This window comes from Boleophthalmus pectinirostris, unplaced genomic scaffold (assembly GCF_026225935.1).
Source record: "Boleophthalmus pectinirostris isolate CB_2022bp ecotype Guang Dong unplaced genomic scaffold, ASM2622593v1 HiC_scaffold_12, whole genome shotgun sequence".
Taxonomy (NCBI): Eukaryota; Metazoa; Chordata; class Actinopteri; order Gobiiformes; family Gobiidae; genus Boleophthalmus; species Boleophthalmus pectinirostris.
Window position 1 is genome coordinate 29,037,395 of NW_026571018.1, and position 18,375 is coordinate 29,055,769.

At 37.7% G+C, this 18,375-nt stretch overlaps 1 protein-coding gene across 2 annotated transcripts; it reads right to left on the minus strand.

Annotated features, from left to right (window-relative positions):
* Nucleotides 1-322: 322 nt before the first annotated feature.
* On the minus strand, nt 323-17,974 carry slc7a3a (solute carrier family 7 member 3a). 2 transcript variants are annotated; one of them, XM_020920053.2, is made up of 12 exons: nt 17,827-17,974; nt 9,809-10,392; nt 9,248-9,409; nt 7,505-7,688; nt 7,297-7,412; nt 6,093-6,315; nt 5,721-5,860; nt 5,341-5,443; nt 4,576-4,808; nt 3,991-4,157; nt 3,356-3,464; nt 323-3,086 (listed from the first exon to the last, which is right to left on the minus strand). In XM_020920053.2, the coding sequence occupies exons 2-12, from the start codon at nt 10,173-10,175 to the stop codon at nt 2,935-2,937; spliced, it is 1,956 nt and encodes a 651-aa protein (XP_020775712.1). In that variant the 5' UTR covers nt 10,176-10,392; nt 17,827-17,974; the 3' UTR covers nt 323-2,934. The 2 variants fall into 2 exon arrangements, with proteins under 2 accessions (XP_020775712.1, XP_055004329.1); XM_055148354.1 differs by lacking the exon at nt 17,827-17,974 and adding an exon at nt 16,829-17,380.
* Between the last annotated feature and the right edge of the window lie 401 nt (nt 17,975-18,375).

The window sequence follows — 18,375 nt, forward strand, 5'->3', positions numbered from 1 at the left end:
AGCAGAATATACGTGATTAATTTGTTTTATGTAGTTAAAATTGGTAATGGTACTGTCAAATTTAATTGCAATATAAAATTGTTAATTACACATGCCTTTTTTTCCATTTTTTAATTCAGTTTATTTTTCAATTCAATATTTTGCATTGACTTTTAAGGGTGATGACCCACTAAAAGCTATAAACGCATAAATAGGTTGGGTGACCAAGTCAAACAAGCTGCACAACATTTTTGCTCATGAAGCCTCAACGTAAACCTGCTGGTAACTAACACCAGGAAGTTTTGCCTTAGATTTCCTGAAACAAATTAAAAACTCTGAAATGTTGTAAGGATGAATTGCCATTTTATTTATTAAAAAAAAATTGAAAATACAGTTCATTTGTACATGACAGCCATATTTACAAGATATAAAACAGACAGAAGTAGTTAAATTGATTATTATGCCAAAGCATAGAGGGGGTGATATAGCACTGACTATGAACGAGGCACAAGAGCAGGATTCAAGTTACCTTTTACATACAAATCAAGCTAATTTTGTAGACATCTCAAAACTAGCTATTTCTCCATAGTCTGACCCCGCCCAAGGCCTAAAGTAAGACATAGTTATTTAGGCACAGTTTCCAAAAAAAATGTCTGTAACAGTGGCTGTATTCTAATTCTTCCTCAAAATAAGTAGTTTTACTTACAGCAGCAATATGTCAATTTCAGAGAAATGAATGTACAAAAGCCAAATCAAGTTATAATTTACAATACAAAAAATACAGTTAAACACTAATACTGTACAGGCTAAAATTACTTCAATAAAGCCACAAAAGCTATGAACAATATTTCATTTTTTTCCAGCATAGGGACAAAATGTTACAAAAATAAAATAAAATAAAAATACATAATTTAGAGACTGGGTTTCGCAGTCATTTATGTTTTGGGAAAAAAAATTACAAAACATGTTCATTTGGTCAGAGAAAAATCACAAAAATACAATTATTTCATTAAAGTTCATTGAAGTTAAAGTTCAAATACATATTACACTAATATGCAACATAAAATACATGTCTAATGATTGATAAGCAAAGAAAAGCTAGTCCCAAAAATATTATGAACATTTAAATATTAACAATTCTAACAGAGAAAGAGTAAATGTACATGTACTAATAGAAAATATGGGAGCTCAACAGACAAAGCTGCCAGAGACACGTTTCCATTGAAACTAGACATTTGTGATAAGATACATCCTCTCACAAGAAGAAAATACAGTAGAAGACAAAACTATATTAGTTAAACTGTAGATGCAGACCCCACTTCAGTTCTGACAGAAAAAATGTATAAAAGTTTGATTCAGATTGGGATTTTGTGTGTATAAGTGCAAATCTCAAGTTTCGTCAGATCTGTGGATATTTGGGGATCGGCCATAACAAATGAATAAGCAGAATAAATTACACTGCAGTAGATCTTCACAGACAATTATAAATATCTTTAAACTTGATAGAGTTGCTTCTTAAAAGTTTTCAAGTTTTGACATGGCTAACGGATATCTATAGAGCATTTAACAATATAAAATGCAGGATTTATTTGAAAAATACTTGGCCTTCTGCCCTATCTGCTTTGAATGATCTCAGGCTCACTTCATACCAGTTTAGCAGTGTTTTTTTTTTTCAGTGAGCTGTGATTGGCTGAAAGCCACACACCCACAAACGACATTCATTTGTAAACAAAAGAGTAAAATGTTGAAATGATGTAGAGGCCATTGACCTAACATTGTACGTTAAAGCTGAGGTTTCAAATGTAGGGTCAAAGTCTATGAATTAGGAAGGTTAAATCGTATTTGGGTTTTTTGAGAGTCTTACTTCTTATTTCGTTTTTTTTTTTGTTTATCAACAAATTAAGGCAGTAGTAAAGTAATATTGAACAAGCAATTAAATCATTTAGTACCCACTGCTAGGGGAACAGATAATAAATAGATAGATAAACATATTTAAGGGATTTCAATGTAAAAAAAAAAAAAAAAGATTTACAATCTAGCATGTTATACCTTTAAATGCTCTTTGCGACGCAGTGATTCATGTCAAGTTTACATAAATAAAGGCCACATTTTTCAGTATGCGCCCAAATGCCAGTTATTACAATAGTTATGTTATTAAAAAGCAGCTAATGCATGTAGTGGACGGCTGTTTGGTGGGAGTTAAGGGTTACAGAGCCAAAATGACGTCAAGAAGTGCCACTGACCCGGACAAACTGACTGTAAACAACGCGTTTTTAGCACTACCCTGTTTTTTACACATATTTCAACAGGCTGTAACAGTAAGCGCACAGGCCTAAAGCACATATACACGCAGTTAAATTCAAGTGTCCTAATAGGCGGAAAATCTCCCTGGTTCAGTGGTTCTCAAACTGTACAACATTTAGTTCCTGTTTAAACCTGGTTTAGTCCTGTGTGGCTTAGTTTACATTTATTTTATCTTTGGTCCTGATATAGTTGGTTCTGACTTAGTTCAGCTCTAGTTTAACACTGGTTTGGACCCGGGTTAGGTCTGAAGAAGTCCATTTATACAATGCCAGCTTGTAGTCCAGGTTCTCTTCTGGGCTTTGGTTAGCCCATTTCAAACCACTTTTGTAATTCCAACAATTTTTACTTGATGTGAAAAGTTTGAGAACCACTGTTCTAGCCCGATATCCAAGCAGCACATACATGTAGATTGCTGATAATATGTAACAAGGTTCCAGTTGTAAGCATAGAGTGGTAATGTCTTGTAAGTGAAGTCCGTTGTTTGTTTATTAGCGGTAGGTGGCTAACGCTAAGTCACCATATAATCTGAGTCCACATTGACAGCAACACCCATGGCCTTTTTGAGCCTCACGTCAGAGAGGTATAAACTGTGCACAGGGCATTTTAGACTTTGCTAAAATGACACCTTAGTTACGATTTGAGTCCATGGTGTCACGCTGTGTTGCCCCCTTCTACATCGCTGTCGTCTGGGGCCCCGGTGTAGATGGGGGCCTTGGTTTGGGCTGGTTCGTATTTGCGCGGTGAGGACCGACTCGACGCTTCGCTGCTGTTCTTGATGCCGTAGAAGAAGTAGATTGCAAAACCTGGAGATGGAAAAGTTGCATAAAAATCAATTCACTCAATATAACTGCTTTAAAACGAAGGATGATCTGATATGGATTTTATTTTAGCTCATATCAATGTCTAATATTTGTCATAATTTATTCATCTGCTTTCCCCTGTTTAATAAAAAAAAAACGGTTATAAAAATATATTTCTTCCTTGAAAAGCTAATTTTGTATTGGATAGAGCTGGTTTACAACAGATGTGATTATGGCAATGTCCTAAAAGCCACATAATAAATGTTTCTTACCAATGGCCATCCAAACAGTGAACCGCAGCCACGTTCCCATGTCAAGCTGCATCATGAGATAGATGTTTACAAAGACGCTGAACAAAGGGAGCCAGGGGAGGAGAGGGACCTGCAAGACAATACAGAAAATGTATAAAATACCAAATAAAACATGATATTGTGGTACTGTATGAGCATGATAATAATAGGGCTGGTTTTGACTGGGGAAAAACAAGGAAATAGCCATGAGTTTATTTAATAAGTCATTCATAATGAGTTTATTGAATTAAATTTGATCATTGGCATTACTGAGCACTGCTCCCATGTGGATTTGGATTGGTCATTTCAAATAATTCAATTGTATACAGTGACCCTCAGTTAATATTACACAGAGACAATAAGATACTGAACCAGAATCAGCCGAATTAGTTGATGCAAAGAATACTGGATTCTGTTACACCACCAATGAGTTCTCAGATTGTAGGTCATATGATATTTTCTATTTTTAATTATCACCATGAAATACATCTATCATGTCACTTTCCATGAAGCCAAAATATTTACTTACACAAGAACTTTAAAATACTGTAGTGAAAAACATAAATGGGGGATTTTTCTAATTGCTTCTGTAATGACTGAATACTGAGAATATTTACCTTGAAAGTGAGTGCTTCTTTGCTCTGTGGCTGTCGACAGATGATGATGAAGCAGAGAACACACATCACAGCCAAAAGAATGACAGGCACCAACACCCTGGGCTGAACACTCAACAACTCGCTCGGGAAATTAGCCAGCAACACGCATAGCACTGTGATGAAAACGGCTGCAAAAATAAAAAGATACGAGTCAATCAATCATTACTTGCTTGTTATTATAACACATCCATGAGGCAACAAGCTAGGACTGGACAAAACCAAATTTACCAATACAGTTTGTTCCATACATTCCTGATTTAGCATTTAAGTCTTTAGTAGTATTTGGCATTTAGTCTTCAATATTTATTTTACAATAAGTCTGTATTGTTTTCTTGTTAAGCATAAAAAAGCATTGTTGTCCCAGAAAGGCAAATTCATTTCCTTATAGAATTAGAAGCAGTAAATTCAACAGCGTAGTCATTATTATTACATTTTTTTTCTATCATAAATTGGTGTGACATTTTGCACAAAGAAAAAAAAAAAGAAAACAAAATGAATAAATGGAAGTTTGTCTCAAAAAATACAAAAAAAAAGTGTTAGACTCACAAACAATAGCAGTGGTGCAGTAAACAATGTTTCCAGAGATATGTGTTGGGTTTTTGGAGCTTGGGACAAACAGCAGTTTGAGGGTGAATGCCTCTTTGAGCGGCCTCTCGTCAGCCTCGTCTGTGCCGTACTCATCGCTGCTGTCGCCTCCGGTCACCGCCACCTTCTCCCCTCCCACCATCTCCACAAGCTTCTCCATCTGACTGGGTGAGTTCAGCGTACCTGGCTGGTACCTACAGGGCACAAAATATCAAATGTTTATTTCTATTTGACCTTTATTTAAACCAAGAAAATCACACTGAAATGTGGAATGGAGTCCTGGCACCAGAGGGTCCATGTTTTAGAAGTATAAAGAAGAAAATACCTCAGAAGGACACAAAAACATTTGGAAAAAAAAACAAAATAAAAGACGCTTGAAGTATAATCTTTGAAAAAAAAAGATGGAAGTGATTGTGTTTTGTGTGATACTTTTTAAAATTTCAACTGACATAGTTTAGTACATTTCTGTTGCACTGCAATGTTAACATCTGAATATATTTTTCAGAATAACTATAAATATCGAGAATATTTTTGTCAATATTGACCCCTATTACCATGACCAAGTAAACGCCCATGTGGATCAATTACAGTGTAGTTTACAAAACAGTTGACAAATCTGCATTTAAAAAAAAAAAAAGTTTTTAGCTTGAGTTGCTAACATGTTAAAGTTCAGTTTAGTTGCAAATTTTATGCAAATATAGACATATATAATATAACAAGTCTTACCTGAGGATAAGGACACAGATGGCAACCAAAGAATAAGCCAAAAGCGTCCCAATGGACATGAGGTCGACCAGGGCAGCCAAGTCAAACAGGAAGGCCATCAAAGCTAGAAGGGAGAAATAGATTTATGATTTATAGTTGTATGAGCAATGTGACACACAGTAATCAGATTTGTCTTAAACTAAATTTATTTTAATTCATCTTAATCCTGTGGTTTAGTGTTACTTTGTATGTGCCTTGACATTAAGATGCTAAAATAAACGTGGCAGTAGATAGTTGTCCAATCCAAAACAGACTATACTGTTGAAAATTTAACATAACACTTTTGAGAAAAGAGGTAAACAGATGAATTCAAACTAGATGAATCCATTGTCAAACTTTACCTGCAATGATACCAGAGACAATGGTGGCCAGCAGAGGAGTCTTGGTCCTCGGGTTCATTCGAGACAGGGACCGAAAGAGCAGACCATCCTCAGCCATGGCGTAGATCACACGAGGCATGGGGAACATGGAGCCCAGCAGACTACAGACAGAAGAGTGGGGTCACATTATAAGTATCCTCATTAAGTATACTCATGATAACAATACATAATACATTCAACCTGTTCAGCTGTTTTTACAGATTCTCCATCGATCTAAAAAAAAATTGCTCTTTCACTATTATCTGATACATAATCCTCAACTAATACATTTAAAATGTAACAATATTGTCATTTGGCCAATAATACCCAAATCTCCAATTCCTGGATCCTCACCTAGTGGATAGGGCACAGAGGGACCCCACAGCCACGATGTACCGGGCAGGCGACCATCCCACATAGGAGAAGGCTTCAGGGAGAGGGCTCTGTGTGTTGAGCTGGAAGTACGGCATCATGAGGGTCAGAGCAGCCGAAACACCAAAATACGCAATGAAACAGATGAGCAGAGCAGCTACGATGCCAATAGGGATGGAACGCATTGGGTTCTTGGCCTCTTCACCTGAGGAGGAAAATAAAATATTTAAGATGAACCTATCAAATCATTACCATTAGATTTTAATAGCAGACTTGTTGACGCATTCTTATTTCTTATTTCTAGCCTAATGTCAAAATTACAAAATATATCACAAAACAAAAAGGTAAGAAGGTGCCATAAATCAGGGCTAGTAAGGTCAGTTATGTTAAGCAATATAATTTTTAATTGGAGGTAGCAGCTGAGGTCAGTAATCAGCCAAGATTAAATATTTGATTAATCCAAGTGTATTATAAGTGCATTTCATATTATAAACAGCCATATCCTGTTTCTGATTAATTAAAATTCAAATTCAAATAATGAGTGCTTATTATTTTGTAATGATAACGGTGTTTATCATTATTAATGATTTATAACATATTGTATTAAAGATGCTAATGGTTGTTGCCATTATAAAAGCTACATCAAAAGATTTTTTGTTGAATACCCATTATCATATTTCATATTTTTGGTTTGAAACTTCGTAATTCTAGATACAATGTGCAAGTTAAAAGAAAAGGTTAATCATTTATGGGTAAATTGTGTTTCAGCAAAATGGCCTCAGAGTTCATAGTTCCCAGATTCTTGGAACAGTTCTACAGCCTTGGACACACCCCGCTGTAGTATTCATCTACAAACCTTCCATTTACATTCCCTTCTCAATGCACACCCAATGAATGAAAGACAGGTGACTAACTTACACAGAATGCACTCGCATAAAACTATGACACACTACTACAACTGCTACTACTACTGGTATCAGGTGGCAAATCCGCCAGAAAAGATACAAAAAAACACCTGTACCAATATTTCACCAGCTTTCTGCGCTGTTTGCCCATAAATGATATTGGTATGAAGTTTTATCTCTATCCATGTCCAAAATGGCAGCCCTGTTTTCACTGGTCTTATTATGAGAAGGCTGTACCAGCAATATTGCATTAACTGCTTATAGCTTATATAAACACTCACTTGTGGTTGCAATGCAGTCAAAGCCCACAAAGGCGTAGAAGCAGGTGGCAGCTCCAGAGAGAACTCCAGTCATACCGAACGGAGCAAAACCGCCCACGCCAAACTCCTCCTCAACTCTGCAGGAGAAGACACACACTTGTAAGAAATGCACAAAGACACACAGCCTCCAGTGATACAAGGCTTCGTATTGTGCTGCCGAGACACTGACTTGATAGAGCCGCTGCTGTTGGTGGTGTTTCTGAAGGCAATGTAGTCGTCCACACTTAGACTCCAATTAGCTGGGTCACCCTTCACGAAACCAGAGATGATGACGAAGCCCAGGACCACCAGGTTTATGCCCGTGAAGATCTTGTTCACCAACGCGGACTCGCTCACACCAAACGCAAGAAGGCCTGGTGGAAGAAAGAGAGTTTTTTGTTAAATATACAGATATATTAAGTCAAAAATATAGATAATAAATATGAAACCATAAAAGTTGATTATTTATTTAAAGGTGCACTGTGTGACTTCACCTGCTTGTTTCAATGAGTATGTCATTGCTCTGTCTGGAATGTTCCATAATATGACATTAAACAGCTCCACCTTACATTTATTCAATTACAGGTTTAATAACTTAATAATAAAAACATCTAGCAAAACAGGCATTGTGACTGTGAGTTGGGCTGCCTCTCCACAGATCTGACTCTTAAATTTGTCTAATTTCGTCTCCATGGAGCTAGAAACATTCCAGACAAAGCAGTAACATCTCTATGGAGAAAAGCATCTGACAGAAAAGTTTCCACTAAAAAAGTTACATAATGTACCTTTAAATGATCATATCCAAAAATATTATACTTTTTGAGCCTTGATGTTGACACTGCCATACTGAGGACCTTGGGGATAGTCTGAAGAAGCAGTGGGATAAAAGCAGCGTTACTGGCACCAATGTTAAAGACCCAGTGAAACGTGGGCGGCTCATTCTCCATCACACTCCAACAGCAGCCAGCACTGTCCGATACTACCACATTTACAACATCACACGCTAAACTGAACACATTATGTAACTGTAAAGGAGGAGGTGTAATACTGCCATGTTTTCAATTAGCATAACTCTATATGTAAATATATGGGTCTTTTACTAACATGGGAGGGAAATGGTCAGAATCAAGACAAGGAATAGTGAAGTAAATATATGTAAACAATATTTCTCAAGATAACAGTTTTTTCACACCACTTTTTGTTTTAGTGTGTCTCGTTACCCCCGGGAATTCCTAAACATATGGCATGCCGTCATTCTGTGTGCTCTGTGTGCCAAGTGTTATTGTGATTCTGAGAAATTAATATTTGTGCAATAAATACTATAGAATTAGTCAGCATTACTTCTGAAATCTGCCACTATTGTTTATTTTTAAATGACTGGTTTCATATGTATATGGTTAATATGTTAAAAGCAGACCATTTCACAGATAATTTTACATTTTATATTGACTGTGAATATTTTCTTTCATTTTATCATGATTTTGAATGCAGTTTTCTTGCTACCTGCACAATTGATGTGTTCTTGATGTGCTGCTTTGACAAGTTAAAACACCAGAAAACATGTAATGGCCAAAACTTGATTTTAAATTTCCTACGTCCCTAACACAGGCTGGTTTGTCCAGTTAACCAATATGTAACTAAGATGACAAATCAAGAAATTATGGAAGAATTGTGATGATTAAAAAAACAGACTAATGTCTTGAAAAATGTAGCAAGAATAGCTTTAAAAAGCATTTCAGTATGCTACGGTACACACCCTTTCCCTCTTGTAGTTGCACGTTATGCAAGAAGTGTGAGGTTGTAAAATTTTTGTAAGGTGAGTGAGAGTGTCAAGAATGAAGGTATTTTGTGGTACTTGGGAATGGAGTTAAAGCCAAAAAAATGTATAATAAACACATATTATGGTATGAAATTGTAGGTTGAAATGCCTCACCTGTCAGTAGCACGACCAGGATGAGGGCGAACAGGTCGGGGTACTCAGCCAGCACCTGTCCTGGGACCTTCATGGCCATCGAAGCTTTGAAGAACCCTGAGATCTTCTGTTCCACCAGGTTATCAAAGGTGGAGCTCCACGCCCGTGCCACACTGGCTGTACCTGGAGGAAACAAGATCAGGTAATGTTCAGTACTGGAATAAAAAATACTGTGCGAAACAGATATAACACTCTAGATACAACCTTTCGATATCCAAATCTTACAGTGACGTATTTACTTGGTCATATGACTAACTAGGTATTTATGAGCACTGAATTGAAACAAAGAACAATGGCCTGAGTAGTTTCATATAATATGAAAAATATGAAAAAAAGGGGGGGGAAAAGAAAAAAAAACCCTGACATTTACAGTTTGTACAGTTCATAGACCTTCTTGCAATGCTTGAACCTCATTTATGACATTTACAGGCATTTCTGATTGGTTGAATACTGTCACTGAGATAAAACCAAAAGATTAAATCAATAGGTCCATAAAAATGCAGAGAGTGAATGAATGCTCACCTATGACATATGAGAGGATGAGGTTCCACCCTGTGATGAAGGCCCATATCTCTCCCACTGTGACGTAGCTGTACAGATAGGCTGAGCCCGTTTTGGGGACCCGCGCTCCAAACTCTGCATAGCACAGTCCGGCCAACATGGAGGATAATGCTGCGATGAGGAAACACAGGACTATAGCTGGTCCCGCCTTCTCCCGGGCCACTTCTCCAGCCAGGACATACACCCCAGCCCCTAACGTCGACCCCACCCCGAGTGCAATGAGGTCTAACGTGGACAGGCATCGGGCGAACCGGGTCTCTTCTCCGGAAAAGTCCAATACCCGGCGACGGAGGAGAGTCTTACCGAACGCAGACAGCTTGCTCACCATGTTTGCTGTGAGTGGGTTTTGAAGCAGTGTTTTGTTTTTTTTAAAGAGATGCGCGTGGGAGGGTGATTGACACGGCTAGGACTGGACGAAGAGAGTGCTGGAGGCAGATGGTGGAGGTAATCTAAGCACCAGTTTGATATCGGCCGCTTTGTCGTGGGAGTTTCAGACTCTAATGAGCAGGAAGTAGCAGCTGTGTGGTCAGAGAGTTTCTTTGCACCTGTGAAGAACAACAAAACAAGAGTTCAAACACGGAACAAGATTGCACTTACAGTTTTTACAAGATTACGCATACACAAACCCTATGAGAACAGTACAATTTGACTTGTCAACAAACTATACTGTGCCAGTAAATTTCAAGTATAATTTCAATAAAATTAATAAAAAATGTACTTTTAAAATTATATTGTGACCTGAGTACTCACAATTATTTACCAAATAAGCTTGACAGTCCTAACTGAACACAAAACCTTTCTAGAAACTCAAATGGTTGAACATTTCGGTGCATTATTCATTCCCTCCTCTGTCACATGGTGATGGAATGCCACTATTGCAGCTTAAGTAGCACAGTTTAATTGCAAGGCCAATATCACATAGCAGGGGTTAGATACTTTTCATGTGAGGTTCAGTCAGAAACATTCTCTGAAAATCCCCTTGAACATTTGAGACTTTACATATAAAAAAGGCATGAGCCCATATAAGTACCTGTTACACAACTTCCAGGAATTAAACCTTTCAGCTTTTTCTGCCACAGCAGAGCACTGGAAACTCTAGTCCAAAGAAATGCTTGTTGTGTGTTTAATTTTTTCGATAAATAAACCTACTGTAGAGCACAGCTGTAAGTCAATTAAAAACACTAGCTTCCCCTCTCTCCTTCATACCATTTTGTGTGTTTTTTTACAGACAGCGAGAAGCCTGGGAACGCCAAAGGCTGCAGGGGGAGATATGGTTTGACTTCTTTGAGCTAATATCAACAAGTGGAAGAGGCCAGGGAGAACCAGGAGCTCGATAAGATGAACCAGCTGCAGAGAGCTACCCCAGGTACTGTATGTAACGCACAGCACGGAATTACACAGGAAAAACAGAGCTAACATTTACTTGAGAGAGATACACTTTCACTGGCTTTTTTCTTAACATTTCCTCAATAATTGCTTAAAAATGGTGGCTTATACACAGTACACAGTAAAATGCGAGAGAAAGCATAGACACTAAGTTAAATTCTCAAGGTCAAAAAGCTATGTCAGAGCATTCATGTTTGAGATGCTTTGAGATGCTGATGAGGTCACGTCGCACAAAGGAATAACTCAAGGATTCTATTATAATTATAATATAGAAATATTAAGTACTGTAGTCTTTTTGCCAGTCCCAAACCTAGACAAATTATAGAGTGACAGGTGACTGAATGATTATGATTTTGATCTAAGTCAGAGCAGGGATTACTAGGTTTTTGAACAGGGTAAGTTCTTTACATTTTCATTCTCATCATATCCTATTATTTACTAAAAAACAATATAGTGCCTTCAATTACATTTGTATTTGTATCTAATCTAATTTTAAATATTAAAATTAGAATCAGATTTGTTAATTGTTTAATTGCACCATAACAAGGCTATGCAAGTAAGAGAAGTCAGGAGTTATTTATAAAAATAAAAAAATTCACGATTTAGCAATTTTTAAAACAACTGATTATTAAAATTCATTATTAAACTAATTAATCAAATTAAGTCCAGTCATAAGACATGATTTGTTCTGATAAGATCCAAATAATTATAGCATCACAATGGTAATAACAGTGGCATTTAAAATCTGAGTTTTCAGATCTGTGGAAAGAAACACTTGCACATAGAGTGTGTGTGAATGAGTGAGTGTGAATGTTTGTCAGATTAACTGTGTGTTAAATTATCTAATATCTTCACTTTATGGAGAAAATGTTGGTTTATTGGACATCTAGTTGAATCCCATTTTCAACCCTATTTGAAGATTGTACTGGAAACTGGACTGACAAAGATCCTATGTTATGGAGGTTGAAGAATATCTTGTCTAATAATGAAATATAGTATGGTCCAATTAGATTTTTCAGCTGATACCAATATCAAATATCACTGATGCTGATATATCATCCATCCCTATAGGAAAATGATTAAAAAGCTCAAGAAACATCTGATAAAAAAAAAAAAAAAATCTGCACTTTTGTGGCTAATTTGTTTACAGTCATATTTGTGCCATACTTGAACCTCAACCAAAATGCTTTGCAGACACATTTTGGATGGGTTCCAAAAAATAAATGTAATTTTTTTTAAAAACCCATAGAAACGTAACATTTGTGTCAATATTGTTCACTCCCCGCTAAATACCTATGCTGAATATTATAAATATAATAGGAAAGCCATTTAGATTTAATGATTTAGTTTGGATCCAAGGATGCTGCAAGAATGTACCAAATAGCCTTTGTATTGTTAACACTAAATGCATGTATAGAAGCTGCTATAGTTTATGCAGCAATCTAGGCAAAGCTTTCAAATGTCAAGGCCAGATTTATCTTATCACAGACAATAACAAAAGACCGGATTGAGGCGGATGACAATCAGCTCCAGTAGATGTGACCCTGAGGAGGAAGAGTTCAGCAGCTTTTATCCCAAACCAAAACTACACATGTATTTTCACTTCAATTGGATTCACTCCCTCGTCTTTACAGCCTTGTACTGGGCCTAAGGTTTGAATGGAGGAGGAACAATAAAAGCTGACATTTTAGGTTTATAAAAATGCAATATGTACACAGCACACTTTTTTGCTAGAGAAGAAACAGCAAAGTTAGATCTAAACTCAAATATTAAGATAGACTGGTGCATCTCTATTCATAGTCTTGAACAACTGAAAGTTGTCTTTGCATGTTTGATGCCATGAACAAGGTACAACACAACAAAAATGTTTCTAAATATTAAGAGTATGGATGAGTCTTATTTCTAGACCTAGGTTTTGAATTCCAAATTTGACACCAAATTCCAAATTTTATATCAGATGGCCTTTCTCCTGTAACTCTCATTTATCCAAATTAAGGACAGGCACAAAAAAAGTTAAACTGCGTGCCAACTTGAACTGTGAACAGACTGAACAATCATTCAGTATCATTGATCATTCAGTATCACTGATACAATGTATTGTAAATGGTAGTTGTATATTGCTTCTAATGATGTATTAACGAATAGTATTTTGTTCCTTCTATTGTATTTGAAATATTTATCGGATCTTTTGGTATTGAACATACTACAGCCATCTTACCCAACGCAATGTAAAACAAACATTTTCTTTGTGTACTATTAAACAACTATTAGTATATATATTTTGCGACATTCAAAGAATCTAAAAGAAGTAAAGTAGTACACCAGGCCGTCACATGTCTTGAAGTCTTGATATCTGACTCTGAGGGAGCACTGAGGAGGCGGGCTGACATTTCGGGTCAGTCACAGTCGGAGGCAATGAGAACAAGTGAAATTCAATCCAGCAACCTGCAAAACGAACCAGTGGTCACCTGACAGAAGTCTTTAAGGAAGCATTTTTATCATCGATTAAACATTACCGGAACAGACATTTACTTGCGGTTTAGGAATATTTATTTTTTCTTTGCTCACGTCCTCGTTTGTAAAAGTAAATTCAAATAGAGGAAACAATCTCCAAAGCTTCACAATTTATTTGATGTTCCCAAAATAATTTCAGGTCAACACACATCGTCTATACGTTTTTTTCTCAAGCGCACAAAAAATAGCCATGCTTTCACAACCTCTCAAAACAATGAAAGCAATTGAGGATTAGTACAAACGGCGTCAAACAATGTAGAAAAACACAACTTGAGACGACCAACATCCAAAATAATAAACAGTGCAACTTTTGAAGCTGAAATGGGTGCATGGTGGATATTTGGCCTTCCTTGGTGTGGCATTTCCAATCACACCGAGAACCAAGATCTGAAGATGCCATTAGTGTACAACACATAAACAGTCATATATGGTGCCCAAAGTCCTTGTGATTTCTCCAGTAGAACAGCATGGGCTGCAAGATTAACCAAAACAAAATCACAAGTATTTTAAAAATTGTATCTTGACCAATACCAGATCGTCCCAATACCCAACACCAGTGTAGCTCTAATTCAAATGAAAACATCAAATAATTTCTGAAGTTTTGATTTATGAAAAAGTTAGAGAAGACTCTATGTGAAACACTGAGGACAGTTCTAAGTCTTCCAGTGTTATAAAACTTTACTGTACCACTGCCTCATTTACAGGAAGGGTGGCCTGCTAAGGCTGAGAGTGTGGGCCTCACTGAGCTCTTGTTGGTTCCCTGGTGCACGTCAGACCCTCTGATAATCCCTTCCTTGTGGCTTTCACGAGGTGCCAACCTGGAGTTGAACTGGGACAGATTTTTGAAGGTGTGTCTTGTTACAAGCCCCGTCATGTAACGCACAACACCTAAACACAAGATCGCAAATCTGGCAGACATTTTGTGGGCAAACCTTTAGAAGAAACAGACAGTTGGTGGCAGGGTGGCTTGCACTCTTGCCGCACAACAAGAATTTCAGCAGTTCAACTTTTGCATGGGGTGGGGGGCCTTCTCGATCATTAGGTATACTTTCTTACACTATACATATAAGGAGGGAGGGTTTTTCCACATCATAATCAGTGCACTTACACAATGAGCTCATGTTCAAACTTTCTAACTGAATAGCGTTTTGTCCCATTATCCACAAGGCCTATCAATGCCAGGCCAAAATTGCTCCGGTTACAACAGGCTGCTGCAGGATAATGGTGCAGTTACCTGAATTAGCTTTGGTCCAACGGCAGCCATGGAGCTAAGAGGCTTATGGGGAGAAGGAAGAAACCTGCTAACCCCATTACGGTCTGTAGCAGCTGCTTGCTCCATCCATATAAACAACGCATGGCTTTGTTGTTGTGTTTCTCACTGATGTCAGCAAGTTCAGACAACTCCTGTTACACGACTAGGACATTATATAATTTAAGCTTTTGAGTGGAAGTTATTACGATGCAAAAAAATAAATATATATGAATATATAATCAGGAAAAATGTGATTCTCTGTGGTCCCTGAGAGCAGGACTAAAACTTCTGAGCTGCTCTGTCAAATTAATGAAAGAGCACAGAAAAACAAATACCAAAGTTGAAAATTTGCATTTGGGGGATGATTTATTATTGAAAGTAAAACTGTACTTTGCTTTGTTTAGGAAAATGTCAATTTTCAATAGAGAAGTGTGTCAAAGCGATTGAGAAAACAAACAAACAAACAAAAAAATTCCTGAGAATAAACAATACAGACTTTTAATCATTGCACTTTAACATAAAATATACTGCTCCAAACCACATACTTTTACAGACAGAAGATTATCCGTGGAGCTCTAAATTAAAAGAACCAAGTATATAATTCATGACTGGAAATAGTTGGTATCTCATCATACAGCAGCAGACCTTATATTTTAAATTCTCACAGTCTTAAATTAATGAACTTGAACTTAATATACTCTATTTAAACAGATGGAATTATGTGCTCAAGTTGCACTACTCACAATAAAACTGACAACAACACGCTGAACTTTATCTAAAAGTTGTAAATTCAAGGCTTACATAATGCGTGAAAGGCCCTCTGAGTCGCTTACTGGTGATTGGTTGGAGACCTTTGAAAGTGTGTGCGTGTAAGTGGTGATAAATGCACTTGGATTGAACTTGGCGACCCTCGCTACCTGGACACCTGCCAGAAGCCCCCCACCGTGAACAAGAATGTGGCATAAAATCTACTCTTTTTCCAGTGGACAACCCGAGACTAAAGCCACAGACGGAGAAGAAATAGGAAAACACCAAAGACATGAGCATGTTTAAGCACATGAGCTAAGTTCAATATCCCTAACTGTTTTCATAAAATGTTGCCCTTAAGTTGTGACACATAGTTGACTAACACAACAAAAGCTAGGACACAGACTGCTGTATTGGTTTACCTGACATGGAAAATACATTAATATTAATCAGGAGGCAACTTTATGCATTTTGTTTGTGGTATTCTCTCATAATAATGTTAGCCATTAATAACTAGCCCTACATTTGCACTACATTAATCTTGAGAAAAATAACTAGACCTAGAAGTTGCCATTGTATGCTATTTTTAATAAATGATTCTCACCATCAGGCTTTTACTTTTTCTCCACATTGACAGACTCAACCTTACATTAAGGATATGTTTTTGAACCATATAGGTTAAGATACACTGATGGCGTTAAAGTAACATACCGACTACAAAGGGTTAAATTTCAGACAGTTCAAACGTGGCTGAGTTGACCATCTGCTCAAACACTTCTTCAAACCCTATACGACTCGTTTACAGCCAGTGGCGTGCAGCTTCAACTACTATATATATAGAATCTCCTTACTGCTCTCCACAAAATTACAATACATTTCTGACATTAGTTGAAAACGATACGTTAAAATGCCGGCTGATGCAACCACACACGCGTGCAGTAACTGAGACAGACACATTGCCTGATCAGCGCACACCACCTGGAAACGGAAGAAGTGACTCTCAGCGATGGCATGGCATTTAGCCGGCGTGTTGCCAATTAACTACAGTAAACCTACAGTGCGCTCAAAATAACCTTACTTACGCTGGGTGTCAATCTTGTTGGATGATGCTCAAGTGTCCATCATCAGACCCGTGTCCTACCGCCCGCTGGCACAGAGGCTCGTACGCGCGACGTGGCTGGCCTGATCTCGCGTAATGATGCCTTTGTAGTCTTCGGCAATATTGCATGTATAGTCTATTGACTAGTGTATTTAGTAATAATACGCCTACTATACAGCCATACCACATGCAGATGCACCAAATGACTACCTTCGTGAGTCAATGTTGCATCAGATTGGGAGTTGGAGCCATAGATCCATGGTTGGAGCGCACACCTTAACTGTTGTGGTACTTACTAGCATGCTCGCGTGTTGCTGTTGCCTGCTGCATTAGTACAGCCCACATGGAGCGATGCGGAGCAGTGTTGTTACACGTAATACACGGATAATACCATGCCAAATCGGCGGGCTTACTTTGTCAAGATTGCATCATTATAGAAATCGTGTCAACATTGTGTTTTCTCGCGTCATTGAACGTAGCATCAGGGAAGCCCCACGCCTAAGAAACGTTTCCGACGAGATTTCCTGCTAGTATCTCAAGCTAACGCCGCCGGTATACTATCAATAATGAATGGATACGCAACGGAAAGCCACCGTTTTACTGGAAAAAATATATTTAAAATGAAATAACAAATGGTCATGACAATTAAAACTTGCTGTACGCTTTTTCCATGTACAATATTAGGCGGCATCAGCTGGTTACCCGCTCAAATAACAAACTCAACGTTGTTACTCTCCCTAAAACCTTATGTGTTTAAAAGCTTTCACAAATTACAAATCGATTAGAATGGCATGTAAGTTATGTACAGCGGTGTCGTTGCCTGTTTTAAACTGAGTCCGCTAATATTACGATAAGACACGAGGGGATATTGCGTCAGTTTACTTTCACTCGGCGAGTAGTTTTACGCTTAACCTTACATCCCCTAACATAACAATGAGACTCCATTTTAAAATATTGTAGATCAGGTGTGAGTTGTCTTACCTTTGAGTGTCGTCGTGTTTATTCTAGTTTCAAGGGCAGAAATAGCAGAAAAGGACGAAGATGAAGGATGCGATGTTCTGATGAAATATCCCGCTCTACCGTGCGTGTTGTGTGCTTATAATTCAGCGGGAGGGGCGTGTAAACAAAGCAACGTGACGCACGCGGGCCGGAAGGCGGGTCTTCCGCTCATGAATGAACGGACTTTCGGAAGATTTTCATATACTCTTCAACATATACCAACGTACATCCAAAATATAATAGTTCAAGTTATATTTGTTTTGTCTGATATAAAAATTGACCAGTTAGGCAATTTTCAGTGCGTAAAAAGCCAAGCGTGTTTGTATGGCGCTACAGTGAGAATGTTCCGCCGTAGTAGGAACGCCGTATATGGAAGGAGCTCAGCCCAAGCCTCGCCCCTTGATGCTATGAAAAGGCACGGCTCCAGACTGTACCGGTCTGAGTCGCTTTTGTATTTCAGATGAAAGAAAAAGGAGGGAAATCCGAAATACTGCTTTCATGTGTGTATGCTTTATCGTTTAGGTTTTTGGT

Coding starts and splice junctions, on each gene's coding strand:
- slc7a3a (XM_020920053.2), bottom strand. CDS start 10,175: ATGGTGAGCAAGCTGTCTGCGTTCGGTAAGACTCTCCTCCGTCGCCGG. Junction 9,410..9,808: donor CATCCTCTCATATGTCATAG/GTGAGCATTCAT, acceptor TGTTTCCTCCAG/GTACAGCCAGTGTGGCACGG. Junction 7,689..9,247: donor CCTGGTCGTGCTACTGACAG/GTGAGGCATTTC, acceptor TTCTTCCACCAG/GCCTTCTTGCGTTTGGTGTG.